The 19,030-nt window shown below is 41.5% G+C and overlaps 1 protein-coding gene across 1 annotated transcript in view; it reads left to right on the top strand.

Annotated features, from left to right (window-relative positions):
• The window catches only part of LOC105200916 (neurogenic protein mastermind), a 242,773-nt gene that overhangs the window by 154,133 nt on the left and 69,610 nt on the right, over positions 1-19,030 (top strand). Inside the window, 1 exon segment of the mRNA XM_039445938.1 lies at positions 13,476-15,266. Within this exon segment, the coding sequence (XP_039301872.1) occupies positions 13,476-15,266 (1,791 nt within the window).

Raw genomic sequence — 19,030 nt, 5'->3', positions numbered from 1 at the left:
TGGACGTCTATGAATGTCTCATGAATATGCGGATGTTCATAGAACATTCATAAATGTGCATAGAATGTCCTGTGCTATCTGGGGTAAACTAAATCGGGAAGTTAATCTACATTGATGGAGTGGATATAATAAGAACGCTGTGCTTAGTTATAACATTTATATAAATTTTTTTTTATAAACGACCATATAAATACTTGCTAGAGAAATTAAAGTATATGTCACAGTCAGTGAAGAATTTTTTCACAGTTGGTAGAATTATAAACACAAGGATATTCTTACTAATATTATAGCAATAATAACTATAAAAATGGAGCACCTAATCATAATTATTTTATCGCCAATTGTATTTACAAATATTTGATTCTCAATGCCAAAATACTTTACTCCGAGTGCCAAACAGAAGATTCTTAACAAGTCTATAACTTGTTGCGCGAGTTTAAAGGTAATAATTGAATGGATTGATAGGTGAACAAAGAAACTATGTGTAAAAGCAATAAATGAAACGTTAGAGCAACTAATTCTTTGTTAATGTAACAAGTTTTGTTCTTTATAGCAGCGAAAGTGTGCTCCATCTTAGCTAGTGTGTTTTGTTAAAAGTTTTAATCCATTTATTCGATTGATTTTTGCAGAAAGTTGCCTGGCTGTATTAACAAATTTGCGTTGTGTTATTATAACAAGTATGATTAGTTATAGTTCTAGTCGCTAATTTTATTCAGCTATAAAACTTTACTATTTTAACATAAAAAAGAAACTGACTGTCCGTACACTATGATTTATAAATCTGCTGAATTAATACATGAAGTTCTTAATTATCTTAGCAAACCTTTTTTTCTTAAAGTATTAATATCTCCTACAATAAAATATAAAATATTGTAAAGTAACAAAATTTTACTAAAATTACAACGAAATACTTAGAAATCTCACGTTGTCCTATGACAAGCATGATTTTGAGAATAATTTTTAAGAAAAATAATTGTCTTTCTATAGAGTCGGGTAAATTCCCGTCTTGATATTTCTCATAGCCCGATTCAACTTGCGCACGCGATTACCTCCCGCGCAATTCATTTCCATCCGTCACAACAACGGGGATATATTTTTTAAGCGGTTTTACACACGACTCCACAATCCACGTTAAATTGCGCCTGATTATCGGAATGTGCGAACGGGCGGTGTGCAAAAGCGGGATCACGCCGCGTCGCGCCGCGCCGCCGTTCGTCGCAGCGTGATTCTTTAAAACAGGCGTGACAGTTGAACCGCTCGCTCGACAACGCACGCACAACGGGTTGCAGCAATAACGATTACTCAAAAGCGCGCGGCGCAGCGGGGGGCTCCATTTTTCGTTTGAAAGCCGATGCGTCGAATCCGCGCGCATCGCGGGACCGGTAGCGGCGGTGGCGCGCGGCGCATTTACATTTGCACGGATGAATGTCGTAATTGCATCTGCAATCGTGCGTGCCCTCCCTCACCTATCGCGCTTCTCTTTCTCTCTCGTTCGCGTCGGCTGCGCATTCAGCGACGGAGGGATTAAAAAAAAAAATTGCTCTTTCCATCGCGCTGAAATATACCACCGCGCCATATTATACCGCGGAGTCATTTTTGCCATTTCCGCGCGCCGAGCGTGGATTTTCGGTCGAAATTAAATCATTTCGCGATGTCGCGCGACGACGGCAAGGGAGAGAAGCGCGGCTGATTAACGACGAGCGGGCGGTGCGCGAAAACCAGCCGGACGCCCGAAATTTGTCATAAACATCCGTTACGTGTACGTTCCCGTTGCGGCGCGGTCGAAAACGCGCGAAATCCAATCGCGGAATTACGACCGCCGTTGTTCGCGCCGCGGACGAGTACAACGAGAAAATTACGGCGGTTCATTTTTTATGCCGGAAGTGAGCGTTTGCATTGATCGCGCGGTCGCAAGGCGAAAGGCGTGACATCGGAGACCGGGAGGGAAAAAAGAACGCTATAAATTTCCGTTCGGAAATATCCGCGCGGACACAACGAGGTGGAAGCGATACGCGATCGTGATTTCGTCCAAGACGGCGGGAGGGGACCAAGGGGGGAATGTGATCTGAATAAATTCCGCGCGATAGCTTATCCTGGAAACGCGGCGATTACGTAAACGCATCGTTGCACAAGAAACGGTAAGTGCCTATCAATCGGCAGATTACGATTCTCGTACGTCGATTCCGTTCGCTGGAGAGCCGTGAGCCGTATAATTCGGATCCTCCTCGGCGAGTTTGGACGTGCAGAAGCGTTAGACTGAAGATGGTGAATTTTTTTTCGTACGTCGTAGGTTTTTCATCAATCGCATTCGGATAAATTCAGTAATCGGACATTTAACGATGTAGAGTCAAGATTGTCGAATTGTTCTATACATCTTTATTTTTTTTAAAACCGTTAAATATATTTTGCTTTTTCTTCTTGATTTTTCCTCACATACTTAAAGATTCTTGAAAGCTTTTGAGAGTGTCATCAAAATATAAATTCTAATTATTAGTTGTAATTTATAATTGTTACGAAGATCTCGTAACATTATTATTTGAACCCTAAGACCAGCTATGATAGTTAGCTTGATTGTGTTACGAACTAAAAATTATATTTAATAATTAATATGAAAGTATTATTAAGCACCAAGAGCGCTTCGATCAAAAATGGCACTTTTTATTTCTTATATATTCGTCAAGTTCTAATAATACGTGAAAAGACTGAAGAATCTCCTTCATTAGCGACGCAAACAACGCTCGGTTCTTTCGAGACGCGCGACGCGTGTATTATCTTAAATAAACCGAAAACACCGTAGTCGCGATATACCGCCAAGTTCGGCGGAAGCTTCTTCCGTTATCCGTGACGGTGGATAACAGGAGTAACCAGGGCCCTTATCGCGAAAACGCGGAAGCGATAAAAGCACGGAGCCCGCGAAGCGAAAAGGTGTGTTTCGGTAACACGAAAAGCGGACCGCGAGGCGTCCATGTGTCACGAAACGTCGTCGTTCTCGCCGGCTGATATTTAGGTCGTGTTAACAGTCGCGTCGCGACTGGCGGGAGCATTGTTAACGAAATGTAACGCTCAATAGACCGGTGTATCCGCCCACACTCCACGCATATATACCCTCGTACCCACGAGCGCCGCTCGCACACACGTCAAGGTTAGTGACATGTTTCTTATCTCGAGGCACCACCGCCGCGTCGCCTTACCTTGCAAAGATTCACCACTTGAAATGTCCGATTTGTTACCTTCAGCGGTGCTTTCGTGTCGTAAAAACAGGAAATTGAAATAGGAAGTAACGGGTCTTTCGGAACTACGTGCGTCACGGAGAATCGAAAAGAATTTCAGTAAAAGAAATAAAATTTCAAGTAAATGGGACTGAGGTTGAGGGATTCTTATACGTTATTAATTTACATTTATTAAAATTTATGACGTTGTTTTCACCACAATTGATAATAATATAATAGATTTACTCGTTGTTTCATTATTGCGTAATTGCGAGGCATTCTATTTGTTGAAAACGAGAGAGAAATTAAATAGCATATATTTGTCATTAGTCATTACACAGAAAAAATTAAAACTAATATATTTTATTAATTCTATTTAAAAGTTATTATTCTCATATGTTGGCCAAAAATTATATTCTTGTTTATGTACGAAATAATATATAATAATCTTGCGAGTAATTTAATCTTTAAACAATTTGATAATCTTAAATTTTAGCAAAATATTTCTTTACATTTTTATTTTAATAGGTTTATAATAGTTATTTAAAAAACACAAGATTATTTTGTTAATAATAGTATTAAAAAATTCAAATTCTTGTTTTGAAGATGTCAAACTTGTTGAAACTATTGAATAATGATAACAAATATATCTTTCTTGATAAAACTAAATACAAAATTCTTTATGTAAGCAAATTATTTCTGTTTAACGCTTTGTAATCTTATTTTAATATTTATACGTATATCTTTTGAATTGGATTTATTTGCGCGATCGATGGGAAGCGAGATGAAAACATCGGAAAAGAAATCGCGGGATACAATAGCAATAACGTGACACGAATCCGAGATATCAATTCCAGACGTCTGACTCATTCGCAACTTAATCAGTGGCGCAACATGCTCCTTGTATATATTACATACAGAACAAGTGACGGACGTTAAGAGGGGCCTGGCCGTCTTTCGTTTTGGACATTATAAATGTCGGTTTCATGAATTAACACAGCCTTTGCGTGCCTTTAGTTGATTCTGACCATTGTTGCGACTCGTAGTAACTATTGTCCCTCGGAAGAAAGTGTTTCAGGGAGCATTACGCGCGAACCTGCGTACTCAGACTACTCGGGGAGATACTCTCGCGAACGAGCTTTAGAAATTAACAGGACGAATGGTGTACCGAGAGATAATCAGGTGCCGTGCTGTCCTTTCCGTAAATACGTCCGTAACCGCATTCTCACGATGTGTTACGCAAACATGATGCATTGAAACTCGGACGTGATGGCACGCCGTATCTTGAAGCTTACATTCGTCTCTCGAATTTGGAGCTGTGATCAATTATTGAGAGAAAAGTGGTTGATATTTGTCACTATAATTGCATGGTAAAATAATTACGATTAGAAGCTCCATTTTTAGAGTTATGATTGCTATAATGTTAGTAGTAATATTCTTATGTTTATAATTTTACTAACTATAAAAAAAGATTTACTACAAATTATGATCATTTCAATTACTATTATATTAAAATAGCAAGATATGGATGGTAAAAATAAAATAAACATTTTTAGCAAGTGCAATCAGAATTACAGTGAATATAATTATTTTTTAAACATTCGCTTATTATTTAGTAATAATAATTAATAGCTATAATTTGTATAGTTAAAACAACTATAAATAGAATAGTGCTTGGCTTTAGTGGATTTGTAAGTATGGAATAACTTGAAAGAGGTGGGGAGAGAAAATTTTATTAATTTATGTTTAATTCTCTTTTCTTTTTCAATAGCAAACACTGATCGTCGATACTCGATTCCGTTAATGAATTCATTTATAAGACATCTCTGGTTTAACTTATCGTTGTGTAATATCCTTGTGAACATATAACATTGAGCTGTTGTTTAGTCATAATTGCATATGACCTGGGGTATAATTTTAAGCGTCTTTTAAAGACGAATAAGATTTTTCTACCGTACAAGTTGATTCCATCACCAACAATTTATCAAATTTAAAATATTCGAAAAATATACCGCTTAGATGACTATTCAACTGAAAATAGATGACGACGTCTTTCAAATTCGCGATTTTTACATTGTTGTTCTTTGTTAGGTATGTCTAAAAACATCTTTTAATATAATACAAATTTGACACAGCTTCGCTGAGCATCGCAAGTGATGTGGAATTTCCACACCTGTTCAAATCGCAGGTGTGGAGTACTCCTCAACTTCACACCCCTTTCCCCAGCTATGAATATAATCATTGCGGTTGGCACTGCAAATGTCTATGAATTATAATTAAATTATGGTAATCGCAACCATCTTTTCTTCTCAGTGGGTCCAAAAAATCGGACTTTATCATACCTATCGCACTCGGTTGCGCTCGTCGACGATTTTAAGACGACGGGTAGAAATTGTGTATCTGCGCATCGTATTATCACTGCGTATCAAATCGTGATGCGCAATATATTAAAATTAATAAAGGGAAGATAGGGAGCGTTCCACTGTTGCGTATCAAAATTTGATACGCAATCGCGTTACGATACGCGAATACGCAACAAGTCTGTTCTCATCTTTAATGAGCGGCACGATGAATTACGACGCGGCGAGGTAAATCGCTTCGGTGGCGATACGATATTTTAGTTCTAACGGCACGCACACAAAAGAGGACGATTCCCTGTAATCCAAGTAACGCACTTGCCCCCCTCGAGCGCACTGTGGATTTGTGCGCGCTGCAGATTATTGTTTCCGGACGAAGTGGCATAACTCGGGACCCCCGCGGTTGAGCACGGCCAACTCGCGTTCGGCGAATGATGCAGTCCGCTCTGACCGCTCAGTTGATTTAGCTGAGAAGTGATAAGGGATGGGATGAATGAAATCATTTTGCACACTCAATCGCGTCGCGAACAACCGTATGTAACCGGGTACTTCCACCCCGAGGCAGTTAGTTTTCTCCCTTGACGATCCGTTCGCCTTTCCTGCGAATCCCGCGTGATTGCGTATTAATTTCTGATTTGCCGAACGTTCCGATCGATTAATGGCGCGCAAATTCGTTGATGAGCAACGAACGAGAAGAGATGGGACAAATATAAACGTGTATCAAAAACAAACATGTCGCAATCAAAACGTTATTTTTGTTTGATGGCAGATTCGCACTCCACGAAATTGCGAGTAACACTCGATTTGCGATTTATCTCTTGCGGGAGTCCAGATAAGATATATTTAATCACGAGATAAGACCGTCTACGGACACGCGCTTGACGACCAACTGCTTCGTACGGTCGATCGACATACACACATACATCTACACTGTGTAACGGAGCATAATAATAATAATATCACACTGAATGACACGTGTCGAGGCTACGGGCTTGTTTATATTAAAAGTTTACATTAACATAAATTGAAAAATATATACGAACACATTAAAGTCGGTATTTGTATTCTGTTCTTATAAATTTAAAATTGTTTTAACCCTTCGTAATCACATGGGAGACAAAATGGCCTCGTGCGCATTTAATCGGTTGTCGTACGGTTTTCGTTCTTTCTTTGAAATAAAAAGAAAATTATTCAACATTAACCATTACAGAATATCAAAATACAGCGTCTTTGCAAAGATTTTAATTGTAACGTATTTTTAAAAAATCACGAAATTAAAAATTTTTGAAAAATCAACCTTTCTACTAGAGAAATCGAAACTTTTTAAATTTTTAATTTCATTTTTGATAAAAATATATGTCTATACTGTACAAATGTGGCACTTTCAGAAAATAAGAATGCAATAGTTTGCGTTCCAAAAAAGTTATTTATTTAAAAAAAAAAGGATATGAAATTATTGTTTAAAAGAATATTTGGTACAGAAGTATGATTGTTATACTAATTTTTGTTTAAATCATCACTAATGAAATAACATACGAACAATGGAAAAATTAAATTTAAATGCATTAGAGCTTAAACTTTTTTAGAGTCTATTGAACTCTAAGTGACTATGGAAGGTTAAATACAATCAGTATAATAAACCAATCACAGTTATATTAACATTATGAGGTATTATAGAACGGTCTCGATTGAACTATAAATGCTAGTAAGATTTTCTTTTTATTAAAAACGCGTGCATTATATTTTAATCAAAACACGACGATGGATACGCTCGGTGAACAAATTTCCTTCGCGATACTTCACTTCCCTCTTGCATTTCGAGTTGGAAATGTTAGACACGGATTTCTGCATAAAATACTCGCGATTTTGTCATTTTACGCTTCCGCGAGCGGAAACGAACTGTTTATCATTACCGTTGGCGTGCATTTTCACACGGACGGCGTTTTAATTCGCCGATAAGACGTACCTCTGACCAGCGTTGGATCGAAGGAAAAGAAGGGTCTTGTATTTTCGCGCGGATGTAAATAGAAGAGAGTAATTAGTCCGACGAGCCGCGCGATAGCGCAGTTAAAAATATTTCTTGTTTTTCATTTATTTATTTTTTGCTCCGCGGAGCCAAAGTCGCGACGGCGCGGTGCGTGAAAGGAGATGGAGGAAAGAGCGAGAGGTGTGCAATATTGACGCGAACGGGGCCACGTCGTTATCTGCCAACCCCCCGACACATCTTTCGTCCTGTGAAATTGCTTCGCGAAAGCGCCGCGCGAGAGCTTTTCCCCGACCGAAGTCTTTTTCCGTCGTCTCGTATCCGTTGCGGCTTGCACGCGTGCAATCTACGTTGTGTGCCCTCTGCGCCCCCAATATAACGTTATACGATCGGGCGCACGTAAAGGATTAATGCTCGGTGTGGCACCTAGGCGACATTCGTGCTGAGGTCGAACGTAAAAGAAACCCATTTCTTAAAAGAGAGTGCGTAATAAGAAATAGTCACTAGTACTTTTTTGGGGGGTATGTATGTGTGAAGAATATTTTTACACTCTAATTGAAATTTACTATTATTAACGATCTATATACACGATTTGACAATCTTGTCTTTTCATTGAAAAAACTTAGGGCACTGTAATTATAACACTAATATATAATTTTTTAATAAAATAACCCTACAAATATTTTGTGCAGATGTTAAAGTTTATGTATTATACGTGAAAAGAAAGCTTTTTCTGATGTATATACCCAAAATTTAGCTAGATACAAATTTAAAATAATTTTGTTGGATTATTAAAATAATTATGTTATGTGCATGCGCTCAAGCATGAAGAGCAATGTTGCAAAAATTTTGACATTCTAGCGACCAACTTGAGTCCTCATTATTTTGACATAATTATTTTGACGGTCTAACGAAATTATTGTCAAATTTAGATCGAGATAAAATTTAACATGCTTTAATAAAAGTGGTCTTTCCGTGTAAGTCATTTTTCGTAGTTTCAAGAGAGAATTTTTTTATACTGTGAAACGTAATGAAAATTATCTCAGAAGTATCGTGATCCAACATGTGTAAAGCAAGCGCTAAAAAAATAATATGTGTATACAGAATGTTAATTGCACGTTATTGTCTATTACTGATTGTTCTATAATTTATTCGTATCTAAAGTCATTATGTACAACCTTGATCATAATATTGGACATTTATACTTTCTATTTATCTGTATTATTTCTTTTTGGTCACTGTGACATTCTGCATAAGTTTAAAGGGTTTGTAAAACAAAGGATAACTTACATTTTAATATCTGTTTATATATATAAATTTTTTTCAGTTAAAAATATTTTAAAAAAAAATTAAGGATCTGATATTTTTAATCAAGATAGAGCGAGGTAAAACGTGTAGTCACTTTTTAGCCTTTTTACGCATTTGTATTTTTTATGCATTAAATTAAATTTATGCGCGTAATTTTTGTACTTTTTACACGCTTAGACGTACGTCAGTATTAAATTACACGTCTGAGCATATAAAAAAATACACGCACATAAATGCGTAAAGAGTAACAACATAATTTTACACACACACACACACAAATACACACTTGAATTTGTAACGTAGTATCATGTCTGAGACCGAGTCGCGCGCTACGAGACAATACCGCGCGAATAAATAACAAGTAAATAATAGGTTACTCACCCTCCTCCGCGGCCGCGCTGCTCGTCGTCGACCAAACCTCTGCTGCTCCTTCCCTCAGAATCCTTCGCAACGCTGCTGCACACACGATCTCACACGCGTGCATTTATTATCGAAACGCAATGAATGTCGGATCAATTACGTAAGCCGTACGTAATTCTCAATTAAAGAACGATTCGAGAGCGTTTCGCTGCGCTGCGTCTCCGTGGCGTTCCGCTGGCGGGAAAGAGCGCCGAGAGCGGATGACGTCATCTTCACTATCGCAACTTCGATATATCGCGCGAGTCGAGCGAGAGTTAAGAAGCCGAACTCGAGACGACTAATCGAGATGGCTTCCATGCAGTGTGCGCGCACAAGGTATTTTACGCGTGCTGTAACGCGCGCTAACTGCACGCATATATAGAAAGTAAATGTCGACCGCGTCGATTCGACATTTTAAGCGACACTCTAGCGGTATTTTGACTCGCGTCGCGTCGCGGCGGTAAATCGGAGTGAAGTTGTCAACGCTGACTTCGTCCGCTATCGACGCTCCTTTCGCGCTAACGGAACGCGACGCAGCGAAGCGCTCTCAAATCACGTTTAATCGGGAATTATTTACGCCTTGCGCAATTAGTCCTCTATTCGTTGCGTTTCGGTAATAAACGCGCGCGTATAAGAATCATGGAGGAGCAGCGCTGCGAAGGACTCCGAGAGAATGAGCAGCAGTGATTTGGTCGGCGTCAAGCAGCGCGATCGGGGTGTGAGTGGTGAGAGTAACCTATCATTTATTTGCGAGGGGGTAACCACTTAATGTAATCGCGTGGGACAGTGTCTCCGAAATCATTATGAAATCTTTATGAAATCCTTATATATGATAAGATCGTGTATGATTATCATAAAATTTGATGAAATCAGTACAAGCTTTTGGCTCTTGTAATCAATTTTTCATGTCTTTGAAAAAAAAGATTATCAAAAATTTTTATAATCTTTTTATTAGAAAAATCTTTTATTAATTATAATGAATTGCAATGAAGTTTTGAATATATTTATTTTCTGAGTGGTTAGCCCTCAATTTAATTTTATTTGAAAGAAATTAGCAAATGGTGCTTCTAGTCAAATAAAATCATTTTTAATCATAAGAAATCTGATAATTACATATGCAATCACGAAAAATTATTGTGTAATCAAATGAAATCATATAATCTGTGGGACAACATTTTAGCTAATTGTTACCCCTTTGTTGTAGAGATTTACTTAAATATCTTTTAAATCAAATAAGGAAAAATAAAAAAATATGTATACAAAATCATCGAACTCAATTTTCTTGATATAAAAATCACTTGGAATAATTCTATATTTCCGAATTAAATAAATATGTACTTTAAATAAATAGTCATCAATCTTTAAGAGCATTTTTTTGATTGGTCTTTAAATGCAACTTAAAAATTCGCTCACTCAACTCATGAATCCGCAGTCGATACAGCGCTTATTGTGTCCCTGCGTCATTCTTGGTATCGTACGATGAATCTTACATTTCGTCGAGTTCATCAATGTAATGGGGGGAGAATTCATTTCCCTTTATGTCTAGTATAACGTGGTTCATTTCGCGAAACGTAAAAGGGGAGGACGGCCCGGTTGCTGGGGACTCGAAGAAACGTCATTTACCTTTACGACGGCGGCGGCGGCGGGCACGCCGGTCCTGCGATTGGCGGGAGGATGCTGCTGCGGGTAGAGAAGGCTGACGGAATATCGTATTACATCTCTGCGGAAGACGCAAGATTATTTGAGCTCTCGGGCCAGGTGGAACGGGATGGCGTAGCGAGCAGGAGGGAGGGGAACACAGGGGAGAAACTCGCGTAGAGCGCCCGATTCTCTATTAGAGGGTAATACGTATTATCGATTTTGGGATGAAACCGGGAGGGTTATCCCGGTTCAAATCATGACAAATGTATAGATACACACCGACGCGCGCGCAATCGTGCGCTCGTGCGTATTTGCGTATATATACGTATGTGTGTGTGTGCGTGTGTGTGTGTGTGTGTGTGTGTGTGTGTGTGTGTGTGTGTGTGTGCGTGTGGAAGCGCTTCTCGCGACCGCACCCTGGAAAAACTTTTTCCAATCTCTTCTTCCCCTTTCTCCTTCCGACGCCGTTGCCGTGAATTTGTTTGCCCGGCCGAAAACAGGGTCGTCGACTTGGAAGTCTCACAAAAATCCCCGTCGGCGAGAGGTAGCTTGTGGCTTCTAAGCGGATTCGTCTTCGAAATCCGGCGATAATTGCCTCGAGTTTTCAGCCGCATTTCGATTATTCGAGATACTTCAATTAGGAATCAGTTGCGATGTTGCTGCTGTGCAGCATGGTCGAGATTTATCGAGGATTTATTAGCCAATATACATATATATATATATATATATATATATATATAGTCTGCTAAATCTTAATGATAATTTTGCTTAAAATATTTGTCCATCTCTTAATTATAAACAAACATGAATTGAAATTTTGAGTGAAATATTATGATACTGAAAATCATGATTACCGAGTAAGCGGTAATTAATCCAGACATAGTCCCTTTTTTGCATAAATCATCATCTATTTTTTTCACTATAGAGAAAGGGAGAGAGATTTACTCAATATTTTCTATAAAAAGATAAAGAAGAATTTAAAAAATAGGTATGAATTCTCGATCTTTGTTTTTTTTGCTGCTGATTGTGAGATGTAAAAATCACTCCAAGGGATTATTCTCGAGTATAGAAACTCTTTTTGAAGTCTTGTTATCATTTTTAGAAATTTCTTGAAAATTATTACGCTTTCGATTACATGATCGATTAAATTAATGATTGTGCTTTCAAATTAATGAATTAACATTTCATTGATCGATTAAATTAATGATTGTGCTTTCAAATTAATGAATTAACATATTTATTGGAGTAGCAACAATAAAGACGACGCATCTTTCATATATAATGCAGTTACTATTTATTAATTGTTATCTATATTATTAATCAATCTTGCTATGATGATTACATGATTAATAAATATTTTAATAATGTATATTCTTCATTATTAAAATATTAAATATTTTAATAATGTCCTTCATAATAATCAGTTATGAAAATTATTAATCATTGTCCGATACTGATAAAAATTATATATGTATGTTTTAAATACAAAACATTATTGAGAAATTAATATGATAATATAAATGAAATATGTAATATGCATTCGATGTGTGATGACTGTTTAGGTTCATCGCGTCGCGTGCATAGAGTCACGTGCCGTCGGTCTTTCTGACTCGGTAGACGATTCGCTCGACGAGATTTACGAGCCGCGGCATCAGAATCCGGCGCTCCGCGAAACAAAACGGCCCTCCGCGGGCGGCCGTCGGCGATCCGTATAAAGACAGCGGTTGAAAAAGCGTCGCGAGTATTGACAGGTACGGGTGAGAAACTGCCGGGTTAATCGCACAAAAAGCTATGGACTCGAGCTCGGCGACACCAAGCGACGAGTTAAATACTTCGCGTCGTTCGGTTCGGTCGTCAAGCAACAGAACGGCTGAAAAAGCGGTAGTATTTTAAAAGACCCGAACCCCGAACTTGCTCAAAAGACGATCAATACTATCGACTAAGGCTATATGATAAAGAATTGGCAGGGGTTTTCCTCTAAATTTGTTAATTATTTTTTTGTTTTTTGGGAAGAATAAAAATAAACCTTTATATATATTTTGTCTCCTAAAAATTTTTCTAAATTTTTTATCTTCTCGAAAAATCCTATATGATATTAACAAAACTCAAATTTTGAAAAAATTTCCCTATTTGGCAAATTTGATACGATGAAATACTAAAACTTTTACAGCAGGTTTGTAAGTAGTGAAACAAAAAAATATTATAATTAAAAAACTTTTAACCTTTGATTCCTTTACAGTCAATTGATTTGATTCATATTTTACCTCAGCTAAGATTCTTGGGTATTTATGGGCAAAAATTCAAAGTTTAAAAAAGTTTTGTTGTTTCTAAGAAGTCTTCTAGACGGTCGAACAAATAAGTGCACAGACAAACGGATAACCAGATCAAGACTATAAAATTATTAAGTAGTTGGCTATACTTAATAATGTTATAGAATTGAAAAGACTGAGACAATGACACAGTAAATTCTTTTGAAAATTTTTACTACTGACAGATTTATAATGTTTTGTTGTTTTTTTTTCCTTTCTGTCGAAAAGTCTACCGACGACTCACGACCCCTCCCTCTTCTCGTTTCAGCAGCCGAAATTCCTCAAGAGGACGACCGAGGAGTTGGAGCCAGCCGGTGGTGCTAGTGGTGATGGTGGATTCGGCGAGCCACCGGTCAAGCTGCAATGCACGCAAGGGCAGCATCAGCACCAACAGGGTCCGGGCGGCGGTGGTGGTGGCGGGCCCCATCACGGCCACGGTCAGCATCAGCCGGGGAACGGCGCGAACTCGACGGGCCAGACGCCTGGTGGCGGTGGTGGCGGTGGCGGTGGTGACGGGAACGAAGGTCTCACCAAGTTCCAGGTGCAGATCGTACAGCAGCTGGAATTCACTACCTCGGCAGCGAATAACTCGCAAGCTCAGGCAATTTCCACGAATGTGACAGTAAAAGCGCTGACAAACGCGTCAGTGAAAAGCGATCTTTTAAACTCCTCATCGCCGAAGCCCGGTGCGGAAACGTCTGCATCGGCCGGGCCGAGACCGCAGCCCGGAAACGGCAATGGTCCCGGAGGTCCTGGCGGGCCCGGCGCTGGTGGTGGTGGCGCCGGTGGCGCCGGCAGTAGCGGTGGAATCGGTTGCGTTGACATTGGTAACCTAGTCGAATGTAAACAGGAACCCGATAACGAGTTTGTAGATCTAGAACAGTGCGCCGCGGCACTCGAAAAGGATGCCGCGGCGAACGGCACTGGGTTCCCCGGTTTCTCCGAATTCATAGGCGACGACACCGGCGACGAGATCATCACGTCGGACGCGTTCAAGGACCTCATTTCTGAGATATCGGACCTACATGGGGAGTTTAAGGAATTCATGAAAGAATTTGACTTTGAGGACAAGAGCGTTGACACGCTTGCGAACAATGCCGCGGCAGCGGCCGCGGCCGCAGCAGCTGCCACCGCCAACAACAATAACAATGGCGGTAACAACAACAATGTGCTACCGACGAATAACGGACAGATTAAGATCGAGGACGACAAGGATGCGATCCATCAACAGCAACAGCAACAGCAGCAGCAGCAGCAGCAGCAACAGCAGCAGCATGCCAACGGCGCGAACAACGGCGTGAATAGCAACAACGTCGGCAGTAATAACGGTAACGCGATGCCGGCTAACTCGAGTCCGGGCGGTCTCGGTTCTTCGCAGTATTCGCCCGCACGACTACCTTACTCCGGGCTGGACTTCAAGTCTGAGATGAGTCCGGCAGCGCAGACGCTCAAGCAGATGGCCGAGCAGCATCAGCACAAGAGCCAGCAATTGGGTCTGGGTGGTTTCAATCCCACGGCGGCCGCGGCTGCCGCCGCGGCGCGGGGCCCAGCGGCGAGATCCCCTTACGCCGAGTTTCCTCAATTCGGTGGCGCTTCCGATTACCTCGGTAGTCCCGGCAGCACCGGGCCGACCGGTGGACAGAATCAGGCCACGGTCACGGGGACCGGCTCGTACCACAAGAATAATGGTACTCCGACCTTCCAAAGTCAGCAGACCAATGATATGTTTGTCAGCTCGCAAACTCAGTTTGCTGCGGGTCTTACGGATATGAAGAGGCCCCAGCCGACCGCGACGGGCGGTAAGCCCGGCATGCTGGGGCCCAGCGGCGGTTACAAGCAACAATACTCACCGTATGGTAGCCCGGGCTCGATGCCGAATCACGGTAGTCCGGGATACCCGTTGCCACCGAGAGGATCGCAGGGAGGCGGACCTAATCAGACCGGTTCGCAAGGACCCTTCAACACGACTTCCACGCCGCCGAGACCTCCCTCGGGACCCGGTACTTCCACCTTGCAGATCAATCAGGCGCAGCAGCTGCACATCGGTAACCAGATACAGGTAAGTGGACTAACTTTTTCTATACTACGTCGATTCTCTCGAAAACGAAACTCTCATCCTGGAAATATGTATTCCGCAAGTTACTTTTGCACGCGAAGTAGCGCTTTGTATCTCGCTATTTGAAAGAAAAAACTCTCATTGTGTGATCGCATTGTCTTATTATATCAATCCGAGATTAATGTATTGCGTAATATAAAACGATAGATGCACATGAAATAAGTGCTTCATTTAAAAAAATTTTAAATGTCTATTTCTTATCTTCATCTTTGAAATACTTAGAAATGTTTGCAATTTAAAACAGCTTTCCTAAAACAAACGTTTAATAATAAAATAAAAAGATGTTTTACCTTTAAACGTTTTAATGCTTTAAATATGAACATTGAAGCTTGAAAATCTTTTTAATATTTCAAAACTTTAAAAGATGGAGACAAGAATTTAATATTGTAAATCTTAAAATTAAACATTTATCTTATAACGCAAAATTCACACAATGTTCTATTAAAATTCGGGCCGTGCCTACGTCTCTTCAGTTTTTGATCATCGGAATATAAATAACATCGTACATCTCAGTTGAACGGAATTAAAGTTCGCTCAAGCTAGTGCAAAATCTGAACGGAATATTTATTTTCCTGAATGAGAGCGAGGGGATTCTGTATCGAGCTTCCAAGTTTCAATGTAGCTAACTTCTCTCGGTCGGGTGACGGTCGTGCTGCCAATCGTCGCGATCGCGGCGATTAGAACGAGCGGCGAAGCAGCCTAGTGAGAGCTACTCGAGCCCGAGCCGAGTGATATCTGTTGCGCCGCGACGACGCGTCTATTTTTGTCGTCGGCATTGCTGGCGACGGCGGCGGCGGCGGCAGCGGCGGCGGCGGCGGCGGCGGCGGCGGTGGTGGCGGCGTCGAAGGGGTGGCGACGGCGCGGGCGGCGGCGGTGTGGTGGCGAGCGGTAGCGACGTTGTTGGTCGTCGATGAAACGCGGTGATACGGGGGCTAGAGGGGAGCACCACCCGGCGTCACGGGGGCGCCGCGACGCGCAACAAGTAGTCTCGTTCCTCCCAGCGGCGGCGGCGGTGGCGGCGGTAGCGGACCTCTTTGTAAATTTTCCCTCTTGCCAGAGTCCACCATCCCCGCTCCCGCACCCCCCTCTCTCTCTCTCTCTCTCTCTCCCTTCGCGCCGACGCTTCCGAATGACGTTGGGGGTTGAGGTGGTGGACATCGAGGGGTTGCGCACAGCCGGCGTCGCGACGCCACTGCCGCCGTCTGCTCGATTTAACCTGCGCCTACAATCCGCGTCAATACGCTCCGAGGTGGTAGTCGCGGGGCTGCGCTCGTGACAATACGCACGTGACGCCAGCGTCGTCGTCGATGCGCGGCGTCCGTCGTGTCTGCGATGGAGGCAGTCCCCGTACGTCTGTTCGCTCGTCGACAAAGGATTTCACCTGGACGAATGAAAAGGATCGCCGCGCTCGTCGATACGCTCGTCGCTGCGCTGAATTACATAAGGGCCCCGCGATTCAATTCGCCACGTTGTCGATGAAGGGAGCTCTCTGAATAAAACTGTCAACGGGAGACGTCCACGCGAACGTATCTCTCTATATAAACAATTGGAGCCAATCGTTAGGCAAACTGACGTGATAATCGAGTTCGATTTCTCTCTCATCTATCTATTTGCGTTATTTATCGATTAGAATTAATAGCAGCTAACAATAAGTTAATTCATTAGACACTCGTTTTTATTGTCGAGTCGACGGAAACGTTTCGATGTTGATCTCGCAGAGATCCGGCGAGAAAGATTCCGAGTAAACCGCACAATTCGCGAATCTCCATCGGGTCACGGAAACTCGCAGGATCAGCCGCGTCCCTTTTACGTCAATCCCGGGGGAAACTTGCTGACCGAGAGAAAACGGTGGTGGTTCTTCGACGCCGCCGCGGGCGAATACCTGGCCGCTATAAAATCCCTGGTCCATTGTGGCGGCTGCTCGGACAGATCTTATCTGCTCCAACGGATTTGGACTCGGAAGCGCTCCCGGTCGTTCGCTCCAGAGCACGCTCCCTCCTCGTAAATCACGTTAGGCGGCGCGTATTTGCATCTCAATGCGTCGAGGAGGCGAATGACGCCTTCTACTCTTCCTCCTTAGCTAGGTCCACCATTTTCTCTCTCTCTCTTTCTCTACATCCCTGTCTATAGACATCTGCTTTTCCGCCCTCAATTCCGTCAAGGATTTTCATTCTTGCGCGGCTGCGGTGATTTCGTGAATCGGCACACGCGCGCAATCTCGCTCGTTTTCAGCTATCTCTTTACTTACATTTCGAGACTTTGATTGAATTGATTGAGGCTGCCGAGTAGTTCAGTGCGTAGAGCGCCGGACTCGTAAGAGTAAGGTCGCGAGTTTGATCCCAGGCAGAGCCCGCGTATATAATACAAATTTTCAAATCATATCTTTGAAAGATATGCGGCTTGGGACCTCTGGCCAAGACCCCTGACAATAGCCACCTTAGTAAAAACGTGGTACTGTAGCTCCGAAGAAGCCAGAAATCCAAAAGGCCAAAAAGACAAGACAAGAATTTACATTGTAAGTCGAAATATAATAGGATAGCGTTAAGTGCGCTAAACTGTCACTATATTATACATATCATTTAAACTGACATATTAGTGGTGTTATTTTATATAATCGAAACATTATTCATATGGAAAATAATTATTTATTAAGGAAAGTTGCCGATATCGACATAGACCTTCTAAAACTATTTTATATTTTTTTTTTTTTTGTAATGTGATTTTAAACATAAAATTAAGCTAAATCAAAGTAGTCGTAAGTAAGGAGATACCTATAATTAGCGTCACTAATCGACATCATTGACACTACTTTGACGTCGGTATGATACGGAATTCCCGCGATTGGCAGAGATTCGCTGTACGATACGATAATGGGATCATCGCGCGCGATATCACGCGATTATAATTAATCATGTTCGAAAAGGGCTTCGAATCGCGGAACTCCGTGCGGCTGTCAATGCGGATCGATGGGTTTCGTCTCGACATCGAGATATTTTATCGAAGCGCTCGTAAAAAAGAGGAAAGATAAACGGATATTGATGTTGAAATCTCCGCGCGTCCGACAAAATCACTCTTGAATATCGAGTCGTAATCGCGAACGCGCGCGATGTAAGCGTGATCAGATCGGTGATTTTTTTTCATGCTCTCGGTGTCAATCTTTCTGCACTCTACGGAGAGAACTTTTTTTTTCTTATACGTGTCGACGTGTCATTTACGCGGCACATTTCGAAAACCGAGTTTTGTTTCGCGCACCCATGGTGTCGCGCGATCGATTTACATATCCTGACACGACTTTCCCACGTTCTTTTCGTAACCTTTTGTCACCGGACCCTCCCGAATCGGCATTCTTATCAAGACGGAAGTCCACCGAGACGAACTGCGTGTCGCCCGTTTATCGCGGAGCCTCAGAATTGTTGCTCGAGTCGAATGTCAGGTGGACTTCGAAATCGCAATCGCGTCGACAAATTTCTCCTCGAATGTATCGTACATTTCAAAAGGGAGAAGTAAAATTCTGTCGCGGAAAACAGAAAGTAACGCGATAGCCTGGATTTAATTAAGAATTCGAATTGCCCGATGCCATTTAACCGCCGCTACTGCGTAAAGCTGTAATATCGCCCATTTAACGACCGATGAAATAATTCTTTATTTATGCGTCACGTCGGATATGCAATGTATAAATTTAACCGAATACCGGTGAAAAGCGACGC

Source organism: Solenopsis invicta, chromosome 2, assembly GCF_016802725.1.
Source record: "Solenopsis invicta isolate M01_SB chromosome 2, UNIL_Sinv_3.0, whole genome shotgun sequence".
Lineage (NCBI taxonomy): Eukaryota > Metazoa > Arthropoda > Insecta > Hymenoptera > Formicidae > Solenopsis > Solenopsis invicta.
This window is presented reverse-complemented; position numbering and strand designations above follow the sequence as displayed.